Source organism: Ranitomeya variabilis, chromosome 8, assembly GCF_051348905.1.
Source record: "Ranitomeya variabilis isolate aRanVar5 chromosome 8, aRanVar5.hap1, whole genome shotgun sequence".
NCBI lineage: Eukaryota > Metazoa > Chordata > Amphibia > Anura > Dendrobatidae > Ranitomeya > Ranitomeya variabilis.
The window spans coordinates 72,677,901-72,701,594 of record NC_135239.1 but is presented as its reverse complement, the minus strand read 5'-3'; the positions used below and the strand labels follow the sequence as shown (position 1 = coordinate 72,701,594).

The 23,694-nt window shown below is 43.4% G+C and overlaps 1 protein-coding gene across 3 annotated transcripts in view; it reads right to left on the bottom strand.

The window, feature by feature from the left end:
* Window positions 1-23,694, bottom strand: part of VAV3 (vav guanine nucleotide exchange factor 3) — a 248,480-nt gene that overhangs the window by 87,770 nt on the left and 137,016 nt on the right. For all 3 annotated transcript variants that reach the window (XM_077277485.1, XM_077277487.1, XM_077277486.1), the window contains exons 12-15: window positions 22,007-22,093; window positions 4,876-4,961; window positions 4,475-4,607; window positions 3,096-3,205 (exon numbers count right to left, since the gene is read on the bottom strand). In XM_077277485.1, the coding sequence (XP_077133600.1) occupies window positions 3,096-3,205; window positions 4,475-4,607; window positions 4,876-4,961; window positions 22,007-22,093 (416 nt within the window). The remainder of the gene's footprint in view (window positions 1-3,095; window positions 3,206-4,474; window positions 4,608-4,875; window positions 4,962-22,006; window positions 22,094-23,694) is intronic.

Here is a 23,694-nt window from a genome sequence, read left to right as displayed (position 1 = left end):
CAGGAAAAAAAAAGGCCGCTAGAACGGCGCCGGCACCTGAGATGAGCATAAGTGTTATTATTTTTACTGGGGGAGATATGGGGATTCAGAAGACTGATAAAATTTGACCTAATATGCTGCTCACACTGTCACGATTCCTTTGTACTCTCTGTGTGGATGGGCGGATGTCATTTGCATACATGTGATCACATACCTACTAGACTCTCTTCTGACCTAACATTGAGAAGCAGAAGAGAGTCTAGTCAGTACATGACAAATATGCAAATTACATCCACCCACCCGCACAGGCATTACTGGAGAACTGTGACAGTGTGCTCATTGAACACTGTCACGATTCAGCAGTCTGCATTCACACAGTCTGACTGCAAAATTTTCTTCTTAGGGTATGTTGATTCAGTGTCTTTTTCAAGCAGCTTTCACATAGAACCAGCCTCAAAAAGGTGCTACAAAAATGTACAAAATGATGAACATAATCCAAGCCAATGTCAAAACGATTTCCTGTGCACATGTTCTGTCTTTTGTCACTTCTTTTAACAGCCTCAGGCTTCAAAAGTTGTGAATCAGCTGAAAGACGTGACCTGTCCATTCTTCTATATATGAAGAACTTGGCACTCAAGTATAATGCAAGAAAGTAATTTAAGTTGCAATCCACAGTAAAATATGATGTTTCGGTCAGTTATAGACCTTCTTCTTCTTGTGGCAGTCTGAAGAAGGTCTACAACAGACCGAAAAATCATATTTTACTGTGGATTGCAATTAAAATTATTTTCTCGCATTATACTTAAGTGCCAAGTTCTTCATATATTGGATTATGGAGTGGGCCCCTACTTGTGCACCTTCATACAGGGGTGCCTTGTCTTACTATACATTTGTCCATTCTTCTGGCAGCTTCCACTTGGAAGACGCCACTATTTTATATATAGAATTTTTTGTAAAGATGAATGGTTGCAAGGTTGATATAAAAGACAACCAATTGGATAGTGTTTTCCTGAAGTATCTACCTACAGCAAAAGCAATGAGAGCAAGCTGTGTGCACATACCCATAGACTGGACAACCCCTTTAAATCGAACATTTATTACTTTTTAATGACCTACAGGGAAGCCAGAAAACAAAAAAAACATTGCTTTATTTTTCACAGTAAGATAGATCACCACTACCAAAGTAGTGGATAACTTGTTTAAGCTAAGATCCAGCCAAAGAGTGTTTGCCCCATCCTCAATGGAAAAAAAGACAGTAGCAAAAGCCAAGAAAAATGGCAAGAAATATATATATTTATCTAAGAAACACTATAGGGTTGATTCGTCAGTGCTGACATTTCATACACCAATCTTGATCAAAACTCAGCTTGAGCATTGATACATCATATCTTTACAACCGTCCGCGTGCCAGAGTCAGTAATCTGGAACTGGCAGGAACTGGGGGAGATTTCTGCCATAATTTCCACCACTTACTGGTCCACTTACTGGTGTAAATAAAGGAAAAGAAGCAGCATCGGTAATCTGAAAGAGGGGGTGCACGCCTCTATAGACTTAGTCCAACAAGTATGGTGAGTGACGCAGCACGTCCACAGATATGATCCCTCTGTTTACCCATGCCTCGTTTCAGCTCCAATGACTTTATCTCCAGTGAGATTCTCAAGCTTGAAAAAATGCTTGTTGGAGCTGAAATCACATGGGTAAATAAAAGGTTAATTTCCCCGAACGTACTGCCTACTCGCCATATTGGTTTATTGTTGGTGTGAGAAATAGTACATTTTTGGCGGTGCCCCCTTCCACTAAGCCAAGGCCATTATGAGAAGTTACAGGCTGCGACTCATGTAACTGATACCTGGCATAAAAGCTTTGATGAATGCCCCCGCTACGTGAGACCACCTAAAGAGGCAATTTGTGCTTAACTTTGAAGCAACGTCTTCTCACCACCACATGAGAATTGCAGTGTGAACAATTTTTATCATGTTATAATGATAAATAATCCCATAGAAATCAGGACTTGGAGAACAATATTCTGATTACTTGTTTTTTTGGATGTTTTTGCAGTTTCTAGTAACGGTACATATACAGCCGCATGTTTGCTGGCGGCACAGGGCACCTCCATCCTCAGGGCTGGAGACGGAACCTCAGAAGTCAAAGTTTTCATCATTTTGCATTAAAAAAAAACCATAAAACATTGTAATCTGTCTTGGTTCAACATAATTTCTGTGGTTGTGATTATCCCTCCTATTTACATGCGAAGGCTGAAAACTGGTTGTGCTCAACAGGCTGCGACAATCCGTGCTCCGGCGTGATCTGAATGTGAGCGGAAGAGTTTTTCATTTTCTTGATGTAACAATATGAATGTCAGTCCACTTGGTGCATCAGCTCTCCAAGGTGTGATCACTCCTTTTTAGATGCAGACTAACGAGCAGATCTAATTTGATGCAGGTGTTATTTTGGGGAATGAAAATTTACAGGGTGATTCCATAATTTTTTCCTCAGAATTGAGTGATTCCATAAATTTTCCCCTCTGCTTGGTTAAAAAAAGTAACCATTACTGGCTACCACATTTTTTGTTCTTGATTTCTTTTAGTGTTTCTTAAAGCCAGAAAGTTGCCATTTGAAATGACTTTAGTTTTGTGCCATGTCTGTGATCTGTTTTTTTTTCTACAAAATTAAACAACTGAATGAACATCCTCCAAGGCCGGTGATTTTTTGCCAGGGGTTGTATATGTGTTCCTTTGTGGGTTTTGATGCCTACAGCCTGATCTGCAATGTGCACATTTTAATAAAAATAAAGAAAAACACATTGCTTGATCAGTTATGTGCAAACGTTTGACCGGTAAAGATACCTTATCAAGATTCTTATAAATAGTCTGAACTCGTCCTGTACGTGCATTCTTGTGGACGGCCATGTTTCTTTTTTTATTAAAAAGTAGTCTTCATACTATTAACTATTCTAGTATGTGAATACTCTTATACTAGGACAGACCTGCTCAATTTGATGAGTGAATAACTTTACTGTATTTATTGCATCACAAAATACATCTTTTCCATTAACATGTGAAATCTAAAATCAAACCTGACATCGGGTCTACTGTGCAGATGTAAAGCAAACTTACAAGGCCATTGCAAACTGTTCCAGCAATTTCTTCTTTAAATCTCTGGTCTTGCAGTAGATTTCAAATCCGTTCTGCCCCTGCACATGTGTAAGGTAGAATCCATACGACCACTATAAAAAAACATGGATGTTACATTACTAACGTAAAGGGACCCTGAACCCTGACACTGAGCCATGGGAGTGTTCCTGGTGGAGCAAAAAACAAACTTCTATCAGGGATGTTAATAAATTCATTGCTGATTTACACCTTCTAAAAAAAAGTCTATTAAACTTTGTTTTTTGCTGTTCTTTGCTTTTTCTTTTCTTTTTTTCCCCATCTTACGCGAGGAGAGAGAAGCTGAAAAGGCCTCAACATCAGCGTAAGGTGTAGAAGCCTGGAGATGTAAGAAGGTTACTGCTTCCACAAAATGCCTCCAGACAGAAATAAAGTAGGTAATTTATTTAATTTTTTGTTAACATTTCACTTGATGGAAAAAAACAATATGGATCTAAAACCAGCAATGGAAGGGAGAAGGGTATCACTGTAAAGTTTAGTGTTTAATCAACCCCTTGATCTCAGCAAAATCATTCATGATTACTTAGGGTTCCGAGAAGCTCATAAGTTGTTACCAATACAAAATAAATAGTACGCGAAGAACAAATTTGATGAATTCTAAAATGATTTGCACATTAAGTCAGTACATATAAAGGATTATTGCTAACTATTTGTTTTCCTTTGCTCCAGAGATGTGATCTATGACTACAGTTTAGCTGCAGCGCTAACAAGAAGTCTAAGGTAGTCTAAGACACGCCCACCATCTCATCATTGGTTCAGGCTGCTGCTGCCTGGACCAATGATGGGACAGGAGGTGTGTCTCAGACTACCTTAAATTCCTTGTATTTGGTATATCTAAACTGTTGTCATAGATCACAGCTCTGCCCAACTAGAGCAGAGCTAAAAAGCAACTAAGCAGCAAGAACTGAGAAAAATCAAATAAAACTTTTCCTACTGGTAGGTACTTACTTACATATAACTTTTAAGCTCTTAAATGTTCAAGCAATTAATATTTTTCTGTTACATTTCGAATGCTCAAGCAATTAATTATTTTTTAAGTGTTGCTTTAAAATGACCAATTAATAATTGTATGGCCATGTTTTATGGTCGCTGGGCATTATCAATTTAGCAATAGCAGCCTGATTTATTGGATCATAAAAGGCTGAGCCGAGGTTACCATATCAAACACATAAATAGAGACCCTTAGGCATAACCATTAGCGTATTTCCCCTTCCCACAATCTCACACTCTTTTAGAAATTTTTCTTTTCCAGGTTTTCAAGCTATTGATCAATCTCCCTTTTCCACTTTCCATTACACATTTATAACTGTAACTTTCCCCTTTACCTTCTTATTCTCCTTGTCGTTAGTTGGATTATTTGTTATTTTGTATTTTTGAAGATCTATCACTTCTTTCATTTCATAGTTGTCCCCCCTTCTTTTACACACAATGACGGCCTGATCAAAAAGAAATATATACCTAGGAAAGACCGAGAAATGTGCAGGTCAGCAATATCTGTATTCAATACTTGGAAAATTACATTGATTTCACTTAGTCACTTGGGTTCTTGCTGGAAATGACCCCTCAGGTCACTCGGTCCCCATGTGTGATCAGTAAATGTCTACCTGTCAGGGGGTCGTTTAGTAAACATGTCACTGTGGTTACCCTTAGTCCTTATTCCTGAGGATAGAATGGTCAATAAGTCAGATAGGCAGGTCATAGATCGCGGTCCTGATGCTCTCCTTACCTGTCCTGCCTCGCGCGCTTGTCCAGTGTACTAAACTTGATCTCACCATCCACTTTTGGTCTTCCAAACAACACCAAGGGCTGATTCTAGAAATAAGAAGACCCTTTTTTTCACAGAGCTCTATATGTAACGGCAATAAATATTCTGCCAAAACATTGCAATAAGTATTTAAAATGTACATAATATCTATTAATTCCTACATTTTTCAATATATTATAGGGGCCGCTATGTGCTGCTGATCGGTAGAGATTCGGGTGCTGAGATCCCCGCTGTCAGTGAAAATACCGCTCTGATGTCCGCAGCTCCTGCATGAGTGGCACGTACAGAGCGGTGTAGAGGTTCATTAGTGAGTCTATGGGTCCATACATTCACTCTCATCATAGAGCGGTGTATGGAACCACAGACTTACTATTCAACGCATCTATTGTTCTCATGCAGGAGAGGAGCATTTCAGAGTGATATTCTGTCCAAAAGTTACAAGTCTCAGGACCCGGACCACCACCAATAAGCAGCACATAGCAGCCCATATGATTGAGATATATTACATAAATCGATAGTTACCTTTTTGGGTGTATATATATATACTAGATGGTGGCCCGATTCTAACGCATCGGGTATTCTAGAATATGTATGTATGTATGTAAATAGCAGCCACACAGTATATAGCACAGGCCACGTAGTATATAGGAGCCATGTAGTATATAGCTATATAGCAGACAAATACTACGTGGCCTGTGCTATATACTATGTGGCTGCTATATACATACATACATACATACATATATATTGTAGAATACCCGATGTGTTAATACAGCCCAAACAGTATATAACACAGCCCAAACAGTATATAACACAGCCCATGCAGTATATAACACAGCCCAAACAGTATATAACACAGCCCATGCAGTATATAACACAGCCCAAACAGTATATAACACAGCCCATGCAGTATATAACATTGCCCACATAGTATGCAGCACAGCCCACGCAGTATATAGCAGCCCCACGCAGTATATAGCAGCCCCACGCAGTATATAGCAGCCCACGCAGTATATAGCAGCCCACGCAGTATATAGCAGCCCACGCAGTATATAGCAGCCCACGCAGTATATAGCAGCCCACGCAGTATATAGCAGCCCACACAGTATATAGCAGCCCACACAGTATATAGCAGCCCACGCAGTATATAGCAGCCCACGCAGTATACAGCAGCCATGTAGTATCTAACATTGCCTACATAGTATATAGCACAGCCCACGCAGTATCTAGCAGCCACGCAGTATATAACACAGCCCACGCAGTATTTAGCAGTGTGGGCACCATATCCCTGTTAAAAATAATAATTAAAATAAAAAATAGCTATACACTCACCCGCAGGGATCCAGCGAAGTCCTGGCAATGCGCGCGCGGCTGCCGCCATCTTCCGTTCCCAGGATGCATTGCGAAATTACCCAGAAGACTTAGCGGTAATTTCTGGGTAATTTCGCAATGCATCTCTGGGAACGGAAGATGGCGGCGGGCGCGAGCGCATCATCTGACGACGGAAGGTGAGAATAGCTGTTTTTTTTAATTATTTTTAACATTATATCTTTTACTATTGATGCCGCATAGGGAGCATCAATAGTAAAAAGTTGGGAACACACAGGGTTAATAGCAGCGGTAACAGAGTGCATTACCCGCGCCATAACGCGGTCCGTTACTGCTGGTATTAACCCCGTGTTTGCGGTGACTGGAGGGGAGTATGCAGGTGCCGGGCAGTGACTGCAGGGGAGTAGGGAGGGACTAATCGGACTGTGCCCATCCCTGATTGGTCGCGGCAGCCATGACAGGCAGCTGGCAAGACCAATCAGCGACGCAGGATTTCCGTGACGGAAATTGCAGACAGAAAGACGGAAGTACCCCTTAGACAATTATATATATAGATACTAGATGGTGGCCCGATTCTAACACATCGGGTAGTCTAGAATATGTATGTAGTTTACAGCCACGTAATATATAGCACAGCCACATAGTATATAGCACAGCCACGTAGTTTATAGCATAGCCACGTAGTATAATGCCCAGCCACGTAGTATATAGCACAGAGACGTAGTATATCACACAGCCCATGCAGTATATAACACAGGCCACGTAGTATAGAGCACAGCGATGTAGTATATTGCCCAGCCACGTAATATATACCACAGCCACGCAGTATATAGCACAGCCCATGCAGTATCTAACACAGCCCACGTAGTATATAGCAATGTGGGCACAATATCTGTTGTGAATTCTGTTATGGGTTCTGCTCTTGGGCTCCCTCCGGTGGTTATAAGTGGTAGTGCTGCTGTTTGTCCTTCACAGCAGTCATCAGGTGCGTCCACTTCGGACGGGGCTATTTAGTCTGGCCTCACCCTTTGGTGAGTGCCAGTTGTCCATTGTTTTTCTGGAGGATTCACATCTCTGCTTGGTTTCTCCTGCTGGATTGTCCAAATCATCAAAGATAAGTCCTGGCTTTGTTTTTGCAGTCCACATGCGGTGGACTTTATAGTTCAGTGAATTGCTATGTTTTTTCTTGTCCAGCTTTGTCTGTGTAAGAATTTATTCAGCCAAGCTGGAAGCTCTGGAGTCGCAGAGTTACCCTCCATGCCTTTAGTTAGGTGTGGAGATTTTTGTATTCTCTGTGGTGGATTTTTGTAGTATTTTAATACTGACCGCACAGTACTCTGTCCTGTCTTTCCTTTCTAGGTAGCGTGGCCTCCTTTGCTAAATTCTGTTTTCAGTCTGCGTTTGTAATTTCCCTCTCCTCTCACAGTCAATATTTGTGGGGGGCTGTCTTTCCTTTGGGGATTTTCTCTGAGGCAAGATAGTTTTCCTGTTTCTTTCTTTAGGGGTAATTAGTCCTCCGGCTGTGACGAGGTGTCTAGGGAGTGACAGGAACATCCCACGGCTACTTCTAGTTGCGGTGTTAAGTTCAGGGTCTGCGGTCAGTATAGAGGCCACCTACTCCAGAGCTCGTCCATGCTGCTCCTAGGCCACCAGATCATAACAGTACAACTGGCCAACAATGAGTTAACCGCATCTCAAAAGAAGGGAAAGAAAGTGCTGAGCCATTTTTTTTTCTGTACTCTGTGGTGTTTTTTTTCCCCTCTTTACCTCTGGGTGGCTCAAGAGTTAGGCGCTGATATGGATGTTCAGGGACTTGCTTCTCGTGTGGATCAACTTGCTGCTAGAGTACAGGGTATTTCTGATTATATCGTGCAGACTCCTGTTTTGGAGCCTAGAATTCCTACCCCTGATCTGTTTTTTGGGGACAGGTCCAAATTTCTGAACTTTAAAAATAATTGTAAACTGTTTTTTGCTCTGAAGCCCCGTTCCTCTGGTGATCCCATCCAGCAGGTAAAAATTGTCATCTCTCTGTTGCGTGGCGACCCTCAGGATTGGGCATTTTCCCTGGAATCTGGGAATCCGGCCTTGCTTAATGTAGACACCTTTTTTCAGGCGCTTGGGTTATTGTATGATGAACCTAATTCTGTGGATCATGCTGAGAAAACCTTGTTGGCCCTGTGTCAGGGTCAAGAAGCAGCAGAATCGTATTGCCAGAAATTTAGAAAATGGTCTGTGCTTACTAAATGGAATGAGGATGCTTTAGCGGCAATTTTCAGAAAGGGTCTTTCTGAATCTGTTAAAGATGTTATGGTGGGGTTCCCCACGCCTGCAGGTCTGAGTGATTCTATGTCTCTGGCCATTTAAATTGATCGGCGCTTGCGTGAGCGCAGACTTGTGCACACTATGGCGTTGTCTTCCGAGCGGAGTCCTGAGCCAATGCAGTGTGATAGGATTGTGTCTAGAGCTGAACGCCAAGGATTCAGACGTCAGAATAGGTTGTGCTTTTACTGCGGCGATTCAGCTCATGTTATTTCTGATTGCCCTAAGCGTGCCAAGAGAATCGCTAATTCTGTTACCATCAGTACTGTACAACCTAAATTTCTGTTATCTGTGACCTTGATCTGCTCATTATCGTCATTTTCTGTCATGGCATTTGTGGATTCAGGCGCCGCTTTAAATTTAATGGACTTAGAATTTGCCAGACGTTGTGGTTTTCCCTTACAGCCTTTGTAGAGTCCTATCCCTTTGAGGGGCATTGATGCTACACCATTGGCTAAAAATAAACCTCAGTTTTGGACACAGTTAACCATGTGCATGGCGCCAGCCCATCAGGAAGATTGTCGTTTCCTGGTGTTGCATAATTTGCATGATGCTATTGTGCTGGGGTTTCCATGGTTACAGGTACATAATCCGGTGTTGGATTGGAAATCTATGTCTGTGACTAGTTGGGGTTGTCAGGGGGTTCATGATGACGTTCCTCTGATGTCAATTTCCTCCTCCCCCTCTTCTGAAATTCCTGAGTTTCTGTCAGATTTCCAGGATGTTTTCGATGAGCCCAAGTCCAGTTCCCTTCCACCGCATAGGGACTGTGATTGTGCTATTGACTTGATTCCAGGCTGTAAGTTCCCTAAGGGCCGACTTTTCAACCTGTCTGTGCCTGAACATGCCGCCATGCGGAGTTATGTTAAGGAGTCTTTGGAGAAGGGGCATATTCGGCCATCTTCTTCTCCATTGGGAGCAGGTTTTTTTTTGTTGCCAAGAAGGATGGCTCCTTGAGACCCTGTATTGATTATCGCCTCTTGAATAAGATCACGGTCAAATTCCAATACCCTTTGCCTTTGCTTTCTGATTTGTTTGCCAGGATTAAGGGGGCTAGTTGGTTTACTAAGATTGACCTTCGAGGGGCATATAATCTTGTTCGTATTAAGCAGGGTGACAAATGGAAAACTGCGTTTAATATGCCCGAGGGCCATTTTGAATATCTTGTGATGCCATTTGGACTCTCTAATGCCCCATCTGTGTTTCAGTCCTTCATGCATGATATTTTTCGGAATTATCTTGATAAATTCATGATTGTATATTTGGATGATATTTTGATTTTTTTCAGATGATTGGGAGTCTCATGTGAAACAAGTCAGGATGGTATTTCAGGTCCTTCGTGATAATGCCTTGTTTGTGAAGGGGTCTAAGTGCCTCTTTGGAGTACAGAAGGTTTCTTTTTTGGGCTTCATTTTTTCTCCATCATCTATAGAAATGGATCCGGTTAAGGTTCAGGCCATTCATGATTGGATCCAGCCCACATCCGTGAAGAGCCTTCAGAAATTTTTGGGCTTTGCTAATTTTTATCGCCGTTTCATTGCCAACTTCTCCAGTGTGGTTAAACCCCTGACCGATTTGACGAGGAAGGGCGCTGATGTAACAAATTGGTCCTCTGAGGCTGTTTCTGCCTTTCAGGAGCTTAAGCGCCGATTTACTTCTGCCCCTGTGTTGCGTCAGCCGGATGTTTCTCTTCCTTTTCAGGTTGAGGTTGACGCTTCTGAGATTGGGGCAGGGGCCGTTTTGTCTCAGAGGAATTCTGATGGTTCCTCGATGAAACCGTGTGCCTTTTTTTCTCGAAAGTTTTCGCCTACGGAACGCAATTATGATGTCGGCAATCGTGAGTTGTTGGCTATGTAGTGGGCATTTGAGGAGTGGCGACATTGGCTTGAGGGGGCCAAGCACCGTATTGTGGTCTTGACCAATCATAAGAATCTGATTTACCTCGAGTCTGCCAAACGGCTGAATCCTAGACAGGCTCGATGGTCCCTGTTTTTCTCTCGTTTTGATTTTGTTGTCTCGTATCTTCCGGGTTCTAAGAATGTTAAGGCTGATGCCCTCTCTAGGAGTTTTTTGCCTGATTCCCCTGGGGTTCTTGAGCCGGTTGGTATTCTGAAGGAGGGGGTGATTCTTTCCGCTATCTCCCCTGATTTGCGACGGGCTCTTCAGGAGTTTCAGGCTGATAAACCTGATCGCTGTCCAGCAGGGAAATTGCTTGTTCCTGACAGATGGACTAGTAAAGTGATTTCTGAGGTTCACTGTTCTGTGTTGGCTGGCCATCCTGGGATTTTTGGTACCAGAGATTTGGTTAGTAGGTCCTTTTGGTGGCCTTCTTTGTCACGGGATGTGCGTTCTTTTGTGCAGTCCTGTGGGACTTGTGCGCGGGCCAAACCTTGCTGCTCCCACGCCAGTGTGTTGCTTTTGCCTTTGCCGGTCCCTGAGAGGCCTTGGACGCATATTTCTATGGATTTTATTTCGGATCTTCCGGTTTCCCAGAGGATGTCTGTTATCTGGGTGGTCTGTGACCGGTTTTCTAAGATGATTCATTTGGTACCTTTGCCTAAATTGCCTTCCTCTTCTGAGTTGGTTCCGTTGTTTTTTCAGCATGTGGTTCGTTTGCATGGCATTCCGGAGAATATTGTGTCCGATAGAGGTTCCCAGTTTGTTTCTAGGTTTTGGCGGTCCTTTTGTGCTAAGCTGGGCATTGATTTGTCTTTTTCTTCCGCATTTCATCCTCAGACAAACGGTCAAACCGAGCGAACTAACCAGACTTTGGAGACTTATTTGAGATGCTTTGTGTCTGCCGATCAGGATGATTGGGTGGCTTTCTTGCCATTGGCCGAGTTTGCCCTTAATATTCGGGCTAGTTCTGCTACCTTGGTTTCACCCTTCTTTTGTAATTCTGGGTTTCATCCTCGTTTTTCTTCAGGGCAGATTGAGTCTTCTGATTGTCCTGGGATGGACTCTGTGGTTGACAGGTTGCAGCAAATTTGGGCTCATGTTGTGGACAATTTGGTGTTGTCTCAGGAGGAGGCTCAGCGTTTTGCCAACCGTCGTCGGCGTGTGGGTTCCCGGCTTCGGGTTGGGGATTTGGTCTGGTTGTCTTCCCGTCATGTTCCTATGAAGGTTTCTTCCCCGAAGTTCAAGCCTCGGTTTATTGGTCCTTATAGGATTTCTGAGATTATCAATCCAGTGTCTTTTCGTTTGGCCCTTCCAGCCTCTTTTTCCATCCATAATGTTTTTCATAGATCTTTGTTGCGGAAATATGTGGTGCCCGTGGTTCCCTCTGTTGATCCTCCTGCCCCGGTGTTGATTGATGGGGAGTTGGCCCTTCCAGCCTCTTTTTCCATCCATAATGTTTTTCATAGATCTTTGTTGCGGAAATATGTGGTGCCCGTGGTTCCCTCTGTTGATCCTCCTGCCCCGGTGTTGATTGATGGGGAGTTGGAGTATGTGGTGGAGAAGATCTTGGATTCTCGTTTTTCAAGACGGAGGCTTCAGTATCTTGTCAAGTGGAAGGGTTATGGCCAGGAGGATAATTCTTGGGTTGTTGCCTCCGATGTTCATGCTGGCGATTTGGTTCGTGCCTTCCATTTGGCTCGTCCTGATCGGCCTGGGGGCTCTGGTGAGGGTTCGGTGACCCCTCCTCAAGGGGGGGGTACTGTTGTGAATTCTGTTGTGGATTCTGCTCTTGGGCTCCCTCCGGTGGTTATAAGTGGTAGTGCTGCTGTTTGTCCTTCACAGCAGTCATCAGGTGCGTCCACTTCGGACGGGGCTATTTAGTCTGGCCTCACCCTTTGGTGAGTGCCAGTTGTCCATTGTTTTTCTGGAGGATTCACATCTCTGCTTGGTTTCTCCTGCTGGATTGTCCAAATCATCAAAGATAAGTCCTGGCTTTGTTTTTGCAGTCCACATGCGGTGGACTTTATAGTTCAGTGAATTGCTATGTTTTTTCTTGTCCAGCTTTGTCTGTGTAAGGATTTATTCAGCCAAGCTGGAAGCTCTGGAGTCGCAGAGTTACCCTCCATGCCTTTAGTTAGGTGTGGAGATTTTTGTATTCTCTGTGGTGGATTTTTGTAGTATTTTAATACTGACCGCACAGTACTCTGTCCTGTCTTTTCTTTCTAGGTAGTGTGGCCTCCTTTGCTAAATTCTGTTTTCAGTCTGCGTTTGTAATTTCCCTCTCCTCTCACAGTCAATATTTGTGGGGGGCTGTCTTTCCTTTGGGGATTTTCTCTAAGGCAAGATAGTTTTCCTGTTTCTTTCTTTAGGCGTAATTAGTCCTTCGGCTGTGACGAGGTGTCTAGGGAGTGACAGGAACATCCCACGGCTACTTCTAGTTGCGGTGTTAAGTTCAGGGTCTGCGGTCAGTATAGAGGCCACCTACTCCAGAGCTCGTCCATGCTGCTCCTAGGCCACCAGATCATAACAAATATCCCTGTTAAAAAATAATTAAAATAAAAAATAGTTATATACTCACCCTCCGTCGGCCCCCGGATCCAGCCGAGGCGTTTACCGATGCTCCTCGCGACGCTCCAGTCCCAAGAGTGCATTGCGGTCTCGCAAGATGATGACGTAGCGATCTCGCGAGACCGCTACGTCATCATCACGTGAGACCGCAATGCATGGACCGGTCACTAGAGCGTCGCGAGGGGCGGAAAAGGCCTCGTCTGGATCCAGGGGCCCACAGAAGGTGAGTATATAATGATTTTTTATTTTTTTTATTATTTTTAACAGATCTTTTTACTATTGATGCTGCATAGACAGCATCAATAGTAAAAAGTTGGTCACACAGGGTTAATAGCAGCTTTAACGGACTGCGTTACACCGCAGCATAACGTTGCCATTAACCCTGTGTGAGCGCTGACTGGAGGGGAGTATGGAGCGGGCACCGGGCACTGACGGCAGGGGAGTAGGGAGCGGCCATTTTGCCGCTGGACTGTGCCCGTCGCTGATTGGTCGTGGCCGTTTTGCCGCGACCAATCAGTGACTTGGGATTTTCGTGACAGAAAGACAGACAGAAAGACAGACAGACAGAAGGACAGACAGAAAGACGGAAGTGACCCTTAGACAATTATATATATATATATACGGTATATATATATATATATATATATATATATATATATATATATTAGCTAAAGAGCCTGGCGTGTTGCCCGGGCATAGTAACTAACTGTGGTTAGTTAAAACAAATTATAATGATTATCCTCCATCCCATAGTCCAGTGCCCATATACCAATCATACAAAACCTCCATCCCAGTCCCGTGCCCATATACCCATCATACACATCCTCCATCCCATAGTCCCATAGTCCCATGCCCATACACCCATCACACATCCTCCATCCCATAGTCTCGTGCCCATATACCCATCCTTCATCCCATAGTTCCGTGCCCATATACCCATGACATCATCTTCGCCATGGCAACCATGCTGACGTCATCATCGCCAGGGCAACTTATTATGACATCATCATCACAACCTATTATGACATCGTCGCTGCCATGGCAACCATTATGACATCACCGTCACCATTGCAGCCTATTACGACATCATCGTCGCCCTGGCAACCATTATGACATCATCTTCGCCATGGCAACCTTTATATCATCGTCACTATGGCAACTATTATGACATCATCGTCGATACATACACTCGTTTTTATATATAGATATATTACATAAATCGATAGTTACCTTTTAGGGTGCAATCAGAGGGCTATATAAATTGGACCGAGAGCGGTTCTATAACCCAAACATGACCATTGCATAGAAATACATGAAGATGACATGACCACATGACTGTGGTGCCCCAGTTCATCTACGTCCAGGGCACATGGGATGAGAGTGCGTTTAGTAAGTTGTTCGCAGACTACATCATATAGTTTAATGGGCGTGAATTATTATCATTTCATATATCATAAATTGGAGTTCACTAAATTATCATTAACAGGTTAATACCAAAACCTATTGCAAAAGGTTTTGGTGAACTTTAATGTACAATTTTGATTAGTTTAGTGTTTTCATGCAGAATTGCACATTTGACATGGTTGTTACAATGATACAGTACCGCCATGCAGCGCACTATTGAAGCTTCACCGCAACTGGAACTGTTTGATAAATAAAGCTACAGCGTTCATTATCTTCTCCTGCCCTCTAGTGGTCATCCCTGATATTACACTACAAATCAGAACAGACAACACATGAAAACTAATAACTGCGAAAAATGTGCTGCATTTACAACTACTGTACAAAATTCCCTGCTATCTACTTGTGCCCTATATGCTGCAATGAGTTACATGCATACACCCCATCTCTGATATACACTATGGTAGGGTTTAATTACATGAAAACATGCTGTGTAGAGAGGGATGTAGATAGATCCCCGTGTGTCCTAGAATAAGATCATTTGAACATATCTCAGATTACTAAAACCTCATCTCTGAATATAATGGTCAGTGTTCTGAGAATGTCTATAAAACAGTGGACACCTACTAGACAAGTCGGACAATCTTCTACCTAAGGCTATGTGCACACAGAGGCTTTTTTTATGAGCTTTTGGAGTAGAAATTGTCTATGTGCACATAGCGCCTTTTAGACGCCAGTGTAGCCACCGACTTCTCCCAAGATAAGCCTGAAACCGTTAAAAGAAGTTACTAAATACTGAACATATGCACGTTTTTGTTTTTAGATTTTACACCGCTGTGCACTTTTCCAAAAATATTCCAGACAGAATCCGGCTGAAAAAGAGGCCGTGTGCACATAACCACAAATCCCTCTTAAAACTCTTGAAAAACATGAAATTTCTGCTCCAAAAACTCAGCAAAAAGACTAAGTGTAAACACACCCTAAGGCCGGCGTCACACTAAGGCTACTTTCACACTAGCGTTAACTGCATTCCGTCACAATGCGTCGTTTTGCCGAAAAAACGCATCCTGCAAAAGTGTTTGCAGGATGCGTTTTTTCACCATTGATTAACATTAAGCGACGCATTGTGACGGATTGCCACACGTCGCACCCGTCGTGCGACGGATGCGTCGTGCAGTGGCGGACCATCGGGAGCAAAAAACGTTGCTTGCAACGTTTTTTGCTCCGTCGTAAACGTCTTTTCCGAGCGCGCATGCGCGGCCGGAACTCCACCCCCACCTCCCCGCACCTCACAATGGGGCAGCGGATGCGCTGGAAAAATGCATCCGCTGCCCCCGTTGTGCGGCGGAGACCACGCTAGCACCGAGCCCGACGCTAGTGTGAAAGTAGCCTAAGTGTATGAAAATATGGTCCGTTTTTTACGGCCGTAATACGCAGAAATAATCCCGAAATAGTGTTCCGTATGTAATCCGTTGGCAAGGTGTTGCTTATGTAATCCGTATGACATTCGTACTGTGTTTTTTGCACGCAACCTCACAAAATGGACATTTAACGGTTTTGTAGCCTGAAATTAATTTAAATCAGCATCAGCAACCCTATTTAAGGCCTCTCCAACAGGTGGCACCCTCCCATATGGCCATTTTGTGGTTGTGCATCTGTTGTTGTGTTGTGGTAACGTTTGCACCATGTCTGACCTACTGAACTTCACCCCAACTCAGCGGGTATTATTTAACTGGGTCTTGTCTCGTCGTTTTGGGCAGTCATTCCCAGGCGAAGGAGAAGATTGTGGGTGCATCCTCTTTTCACCCAACGCCTCACTAAAGGCCATTTTCAGAGGCTCTATACAGCTCTGCGGGCACATCCTGATAAGTTTTACCTCTACTGTCGAATGACAATAGCAACATCTCAGTACGTCCAGGACTCACGTATCAGGACACCAGGATGCGAAAAGCATATCCGCAGAGGAGCGTCTTATCCTTACCTTACGTATGTATTCAACATCCTCACATACTGTATGTTGATGATGTTTTTTTTAAAGGTTGCTTGCTAGCAGCTATTTTAAACTATATGTGTAAATTAGGGTCAAAGCACATCCAAAATATGTATTTGTAATATTCTAATTATGTACACTAGGTAGATTTTGATTAATTTCAGTGTTATTCCTGTGTTTTCAAATCTACAACATACTTGTGCTTCTTCATGTTTTGTGTAAATTATTGTTACCTGGCTAATATTATTTTTTCTGTCCTTTCAGCTTCCTGTCAACTGGCTTGTCTTATGCAGGACTACACCTGGAGTTTCTCATTGGGCGGTCCACAATTACTGGCATTTTGCGCTCAACATGTAGTGAAATATGGGCTAAACTACATGAACTTGTCATGCCTGAGCCAAAACTGGATGATTGGCTCAAAATAGCCCGTGGGTTCAACGACACTTGTGACTTCCCACACTGCATTGGAGCCCTGGATGGGAAACATATCAGGGTGCATAAGCCGCCGAACTCTGGCTCCCAATTCTACAATTATAAGCAGTTTTTCTCTGTAGTTCTGTTTGCAGTTGCTGACAGTAACTACAGGTTTATAATTGTAGACTTTGGGGCCTATGGGCGAACAGGAGACTCAAGGGTCTTCAATTCGTCCATTATGGGTCGGCGGCTACGTGACAACCACCACCACAACAACTCCCAGGCTCCAATGCTAAAGCAGTGCCATATGTTCTTGTGGGAGACGAGTCCTTCCAATTGACAAGGCATGTCATGAGGCCTTATCCCAGGCGAAACCTGGATCACCAGCAGCGTGTATTTAATTTGAGGCTTTCACAGGCGCGTAGACTGGTGGTGTGTGCCTTTGGGATTCTGTGTCCCAAATGGCATCTCCTCCAGTCTGCCATTCAGCTGAGTGAGGCTACTATTAATGAAGTGATTAAGGCTTGTGTTGCTTTGCCCAATTTTACTAGACTTCATGATTGCTCCTCAGCTGCTATTGGTGAAGAAATGTTGCCCAATGTGAGAAGGCCTACACCACATGGCCCTCCTCCGCGCCATCCCCTTTCTGGCCTAAAAGTGAGAGATATTTTCCCCAATTATTTTGTTTCTCCTCAGGGTGCTACTCCCTGATTATGCTGTTTCTCAGTTGTGATTTCTTACGTTATAACTATATTATCTGCCAAAAATAACATTTTTCTTTAAATAGTGAACTGTGTGTGTTGTATTTACTTAATTTCCAGATGGTTATGAACATAGCATATGTGTGTGATGTAAGAATGATTGTCCCACAAACGACAATTGGCTTTTGACTATATATTTTAATTATAGCAAAAGCCTTTTGTTGTTAACGTTAAACCTTATTTTTTTCATATGGCTTTGTTTCCCAATTATTTTTTTTTTAGGAACAACATAACAAAGTGCTATTACAGCACAAAATAAACAAAAACATGGTTATGCGGCAAAAAGCCGAACACAATAAAAGAGTTTTTACAGATTTCTGTACGTTGGTGGAGGTGATGGCGGAAGCTCAGGGCTCTGCTCAGGTGGCCTTTGTTGGGCCAATTGCCCTTCAGCCTGTGTGGATGCTGTGTGGGGCGGGTCAAAATACAGGCCTTGATCATATTGGCCAGTTGGGTATTGCCCATAAGGGATTTGACTATGGCCCTCATGTTGGTGGAAATATGGCCTTGACTCATAGCCACCCCCAATATGGCCATGTCGGCCAAACCCAGGTTGGGACCAGCCTACAGCTCTGGGTCTGGACAAGTGGCCATATTGGGAAGGTTGATGGTAGTCTGGCATATGGTACTGAGGTTGCCTTGGTGGGTTTTGGGTGGGAAGGGGTTGAGGTGTAGGCACACGTGGAGGAGGTGCTTCAAATCCCTGTTGAGCATGCATCTGTTGAGATCTTGGCAGCCGCAGGACGTTATGTGATGAGAGCTGCCACCTCTCAATAAACTCAAACAACACATATGGGTCATTTGGGGGGGTGCATGCATCAATAAGGATTTGAAGACACCCTCTCACACGTAGCCTCACCTCACGGGGTAGGGGACGTAGGTACCGGGCCAGGCTCCTCGCAAATGACTCCTCCACCTCATCCTGAGCAGCCCTTGCAAGACAGTTAAAGGACCCCAGAATCCACATTCCTCCGACTTTCTTGTAGATCTCTCCTTCGGCGGCCACGCCTTGAAATGACAGCAGCCTGTGGGGAGGTCTCCAGTGGCACAGTAGGGCTGCTGCTGTTTCCAGGATCATCCTGCTTCCTTGGACTGCAGCTGGGGGGCCTCATCTTGGGCAGATGCTGTTTAAGCTTGATGGCCAGATGAAGAGGATCCTGGAGGGATGGACCTTGAAGGAGCAGAAGATGAGCCAGCCACCTCTTCTCCTTCCCCAACTGGATCAATCACAACCTCAGAGTCTGATCCTGTCTCCCTCTCAGTGAGGTTGGACTGTGTTCTGTTATGAAAGTATGGGAAATAAAAAAAAATGAATGTCTGACCATTGAAAACATATGTGTAATGTGTTGTGAGGTTTGTACTTACGGTCTGAGATCCAAACTGGGATCCAAAAACGACAGTCTGTCATAATAGATTTTTTTTTTTTTCGGCGGAGCTGCTGCCCCACTCCTAGCCCGCTGCTGCCTTTCCCTCCTATATTGATCTCTTATGCTCCGCCATCTTTTCATAACATCTTCCACTGCAAGGAAAGAGAGGAAAATAATGTATTAGGCCATTGTGCACAGTGGTAACACAAGGTGAAAATGCTTACACAGATTGTAGTGTGGCCTAGGAAGCTGCATTTGTGTAATCTAAACTTTCAAAAACAAGCAACAAGGGGATCATCATATATTGTAAGGCCACAAGGACCGAGTCCTCTCCCCTCTATCCCAGTATGACATTTTTCAGTTGTTTACTGTAAGGGACATCTATAATAACCCTGTATGTAACACGTTTCTCATGTCCAGCACTATGGAATTAATGGTGCTATATAACTAAATAACTAGAATAATAAACAACATATTTAAATGTGAATAAAATCACTTAGGTACTGCAGTTTCACTTAAAAATTAATGTAGAAACATGAGTGTACTTACTTATTTGGCTCTGGACCTCACGTGGCCGCTGATCATAATCTGGGAATAGGGACCCACATATGCTCCTCCATGCTGCCTCTTTCCGAGCCCAGTTTGCATAGTTTGCATCCCTTTGGTTCCAAATTGCGGGCCTTTCCTGGACCAGGATGATAAGCATGTCCACATTTATATTTGCCATGCTGATTCAGACTCCGTGGAGGCGTGTGGCAGACTTCCGGGATGTCTGTCTGGCTTTTTCAGCTAATTAGCATGTCTAAGCTTCCTGATTGAGGCCTGGGCACATTTCCTGTCACCTGCCAAGGTCTAGGTTATTTCTCGCAAGTCACACTGCTGGTCCGTGGGTAATCCGTATTTTGCGCGCCCCCATAGACTTGCACTGGCGTATTTTTTGCGCAATACGATGACAAACGCAGCATGCTGCGATTTTCTACGCCCGTACAATACCGTATAATACGGATACGTAAAATACAGCAGATAGGAGCTGCCCCATAGAAAATTATTGGTCCGCGTGCAATGCGTATTTTCGGCGCCTCTCATACGTCCGTAAAACTCGCTAGTGTGATGCCGGCCTACAGCTATACAAATACAGAAGTTTTTTAGGAGTTTCCAGAGCAGAAACTGAGCGTAAACTCTCCAAATTCTCCTCCAAATCTCAAAATTCTTCAAAATCTTGAGAGTTTCTGCTCTTCTTCTCCTCCAAAATCTCAGCAAAAAGACTCTGTGTGGACATAGCCTCAAGCAATGTGCACACAATATCATGGCGGAATCTGTTTAAAAATTGTAAAAAAGGCACAAAAAATGGACGCGGTGCACAGCAATGTGAAAACGATTTACGATAGAAATGAGTAGAAGAGATTTCCAAGCAATATTGTAGCAGTTTTTGAGGAGGATTTTGGAGAACACCTGTCCCAAAAAACTCCCCAACAAACTGTGTATAAACGTAGACCAAAGATATATTCACACTACCCTCTTTTTTCAGCGATTTTTTAAGCAGAAGATGCCTCACTGGCATTTTCTGGGCGAGTTTTGGCCTTCCCATTGAACATCTTCCTAGCAATAAACACCGGATGAATGGACCTGTCACTTCTTTTAACTGCTTGACATTTTTGAAAGCCTGAAGCATATAAAAGAACGGACAGAATGAAAATAGAAAGTCGCTTTTTGAAAATATTCTTTTGAGCATTTTGCGAGTGCAGTTTTCAATGTTTCTAGGAGCTGACCCACCCCAAACATGCCGGAGAAAAGCAAAGTTGAAGCCTACACCCTGAAAACTCTCACTGTCCCGAGGTATCAGCTGTAGAGCTGCCTGTCCTTGGGGTTAGATTGAAAGCTCCTTTGTATATGGAGACACACACAGGTTACTTTTCTCAGATTTTGTTCTCACATTTCCAGATTCCGTACATACTCACGGGAGAAAAATAATTGTGTTATGTTCTTTCGCGTGCCATATCATGAGGGTAATCTTGCCCAAACAAATACCACTGGTGGAGAACATGGTTCCTTAAAGAGGCATATAGCACATCCATTGGTGGAGGTCCAGGTACTGAGAACCCTAAATTCAATAGAAAAGGTTTGGAGGCTGTGCACTCCTGTCCTCTGAGCTGCACACCTCTTGGGTGGGGGTCTCAGGAGCTGGACCATCATTGACCCGCTTGTAATTATAAGGAGAATGAAAAATTACAAAATATTACAAAAGTTGAGCTTCTCCTTATGGAGGCATCAAGTAGTGGCACACAGAAAGTTTTTGGCACATAATCACGTGCCTCCATACAGGGAGAATCCAGGCGGCCTTGTCATGTGCAAGGGTGCTTATGATAAGTGAGCGTAATCGTGCGTTTCTAATAAAGTCATGATAGGAGGTGAGTTGTAGTGTGGGGATACATAGGGAATAGTGATGAGAGAATATACTCGTTGCTTGGGTTTTCCTGAGCATGCTCGAGTGGTCTCCGAGTATTTGTTAGTGTTCGGAGATTAAGTTTTCATTGCGGCAGCTGAATGATTTACATCTCTTAGACAGCTTGATTACATGTGGGGATTCCCTAGCAACCAGGGAACCCCCACATGTACTCAGGCTGGCTAGTAGATGTAAATCATTCAGCTGCGGCGATGAAAACTTAATCTCCGAACACTAACAAATACTCGGAGATCACTCGAGCGTGCTCAGGAAAACCCGAGCAACGAGTATATTCGCTCATCACTAATACCAGCGAAGAAGGTTATCTCCAGGGGAAATAATAAGTGAGGTAACACCCAACCTGCCTGATCTTCCCTATACATAGCCCTTCCCAATGTAAAAAAAAACCTAGAGAACAGTAATATGCTAGACATTTCCCAGATAATTTTTAGTCTAGAACATTTTGATGTCCCCTTGAATATAGTTGTTCCACCATCCGGCTGACATGTGTTAGACAAGTGTTCATGTCCTGGTGTGACCATTGTCCTACCCTGGCACTGCCAGAGCTGCTCCCAATGTTCCCACAGCAGGACTCACTCACCAGGTTCTCTATGCAGTGCTGGTATTGCTCGATTTCCCGAATAGTCTCTGTGTCCCTTTTAACCTCATTCACGTACTGAGCTAAATCCTGTAAAAGAAAAAAGACACATTATTGCTGCAAACTGGTAAAAATGTCACATGCTGTTATAGAAGCTCCAGTACTAACAAGTCCATTCTATTGTATACTACACATCTTATTGTATGAGGTTGACTCTGATAGTGATCAGCTACTTTCTATCTTCTTAAAAGGGTTCTCTTAGCAGTGTATAAGCTTACTTAAAGGGAATCTGTCAGCAGTTTTTTGCTACCTCATCTGAGAGCAATGTGATGTAGGCAAAGAGAAGCTGAATCCAACAATGTATCACTTAGATTATTGGGGGCAGCTGTTCTCACACAGAGGTTTTAGATTTAATAATGCAGCAGAGCTGAGGAAGCTGCCTCCGCCCACACCACAGCTAACCCCGCCCACACCAGGCTCTGCACGTCCATAGATAGTGAGGAGCTTATCACAGGAGGGGGCGTGTCAGACTAGCATGCACGCGCTGCTGTGTCCCAGCAATGATAAGCTCATTTTGTTAAAACAATCATTGCAAGCGAACAAAAGCAGGGACCTTAATTAGAGAGGCATTGCTGAAATCTGTGTTTTAATCTCTTCCTCATGCTGTCTTCAGATTACACTGCAAAAACCTACTGACAGATTCCCTTTAAAAGGAACCTGCCACTAGATTCACACTGTCCGAACCACGGAAACCATGAATCAGATCTTGGCTGTGCCATTGCAGCCAGGTATGTGTTTCTTCAAAACGTTGAGGCATTTTCAGAGAGAACATAGTTTGAAAAACCGACCATTGATTATAGAGCGAGAGATGTAACTAGTTGAGCGCGGCCCCCATGTACACTGATGAAAGAGACCCCGGTGTCAATCATATGGAGAAGCCGACCAAACGTTATGTCTCTTCACAGGGTCCCTGGCTAGCTTTTCAAACTATGGATCAAATTTCTCATTGCATTTTCAATATTTTTTTGGCTTGGATAATTCTCCATTACTGACTTTTTGATTTGTGCCAAATTCATCAAGGGATTTGTGTCTTTTTTTTAAGTTATCTGTTGTTGTTTAGTTCATTTTATCAGTTTTACGACACTGTCGCTTTTCCAGACGTTTTTGACCAATTCATAAAACGTGACTTTTTAAAAATGTTTATAATTTTGGCACAAATATACTCCAGTCACCATCTGGACTGTTATTTTGAGTTTGTTTCTACACAAATTGTGCCACATTTTGCTTAAAAAAGCCAAATACAGTGCCTTGCGAAAGTATTCGGCCCCCTGGAACTTTTCAACCTTTTCCCACATATTATGCTTCAAACATAAACATACCAAATGTACATTTTTGGTGAAGAATCAACAACAAGTGGAACACAATTGTGAAGTTGAACGAAATTTATTGGTTATTTTAAATTTTTGGGGAAATTCAAAAACTGAAAAAAAGGGGCGTGTAAAGATCCACAACTAAGATAAGGCCATGCCCACCCCAGAATTGTTTTGTGCACTATTTCAGGATATATTTCAGAATTTTTCATGGTGATCTGCTATGAAGACACTGAGCTTGAACTGTGGTGACCTCATGACTGACTTTTTCCCAAGGTGCTGAGGTCACTGCAATTTAGCCCTGCTGGGAATGCAGCTTCG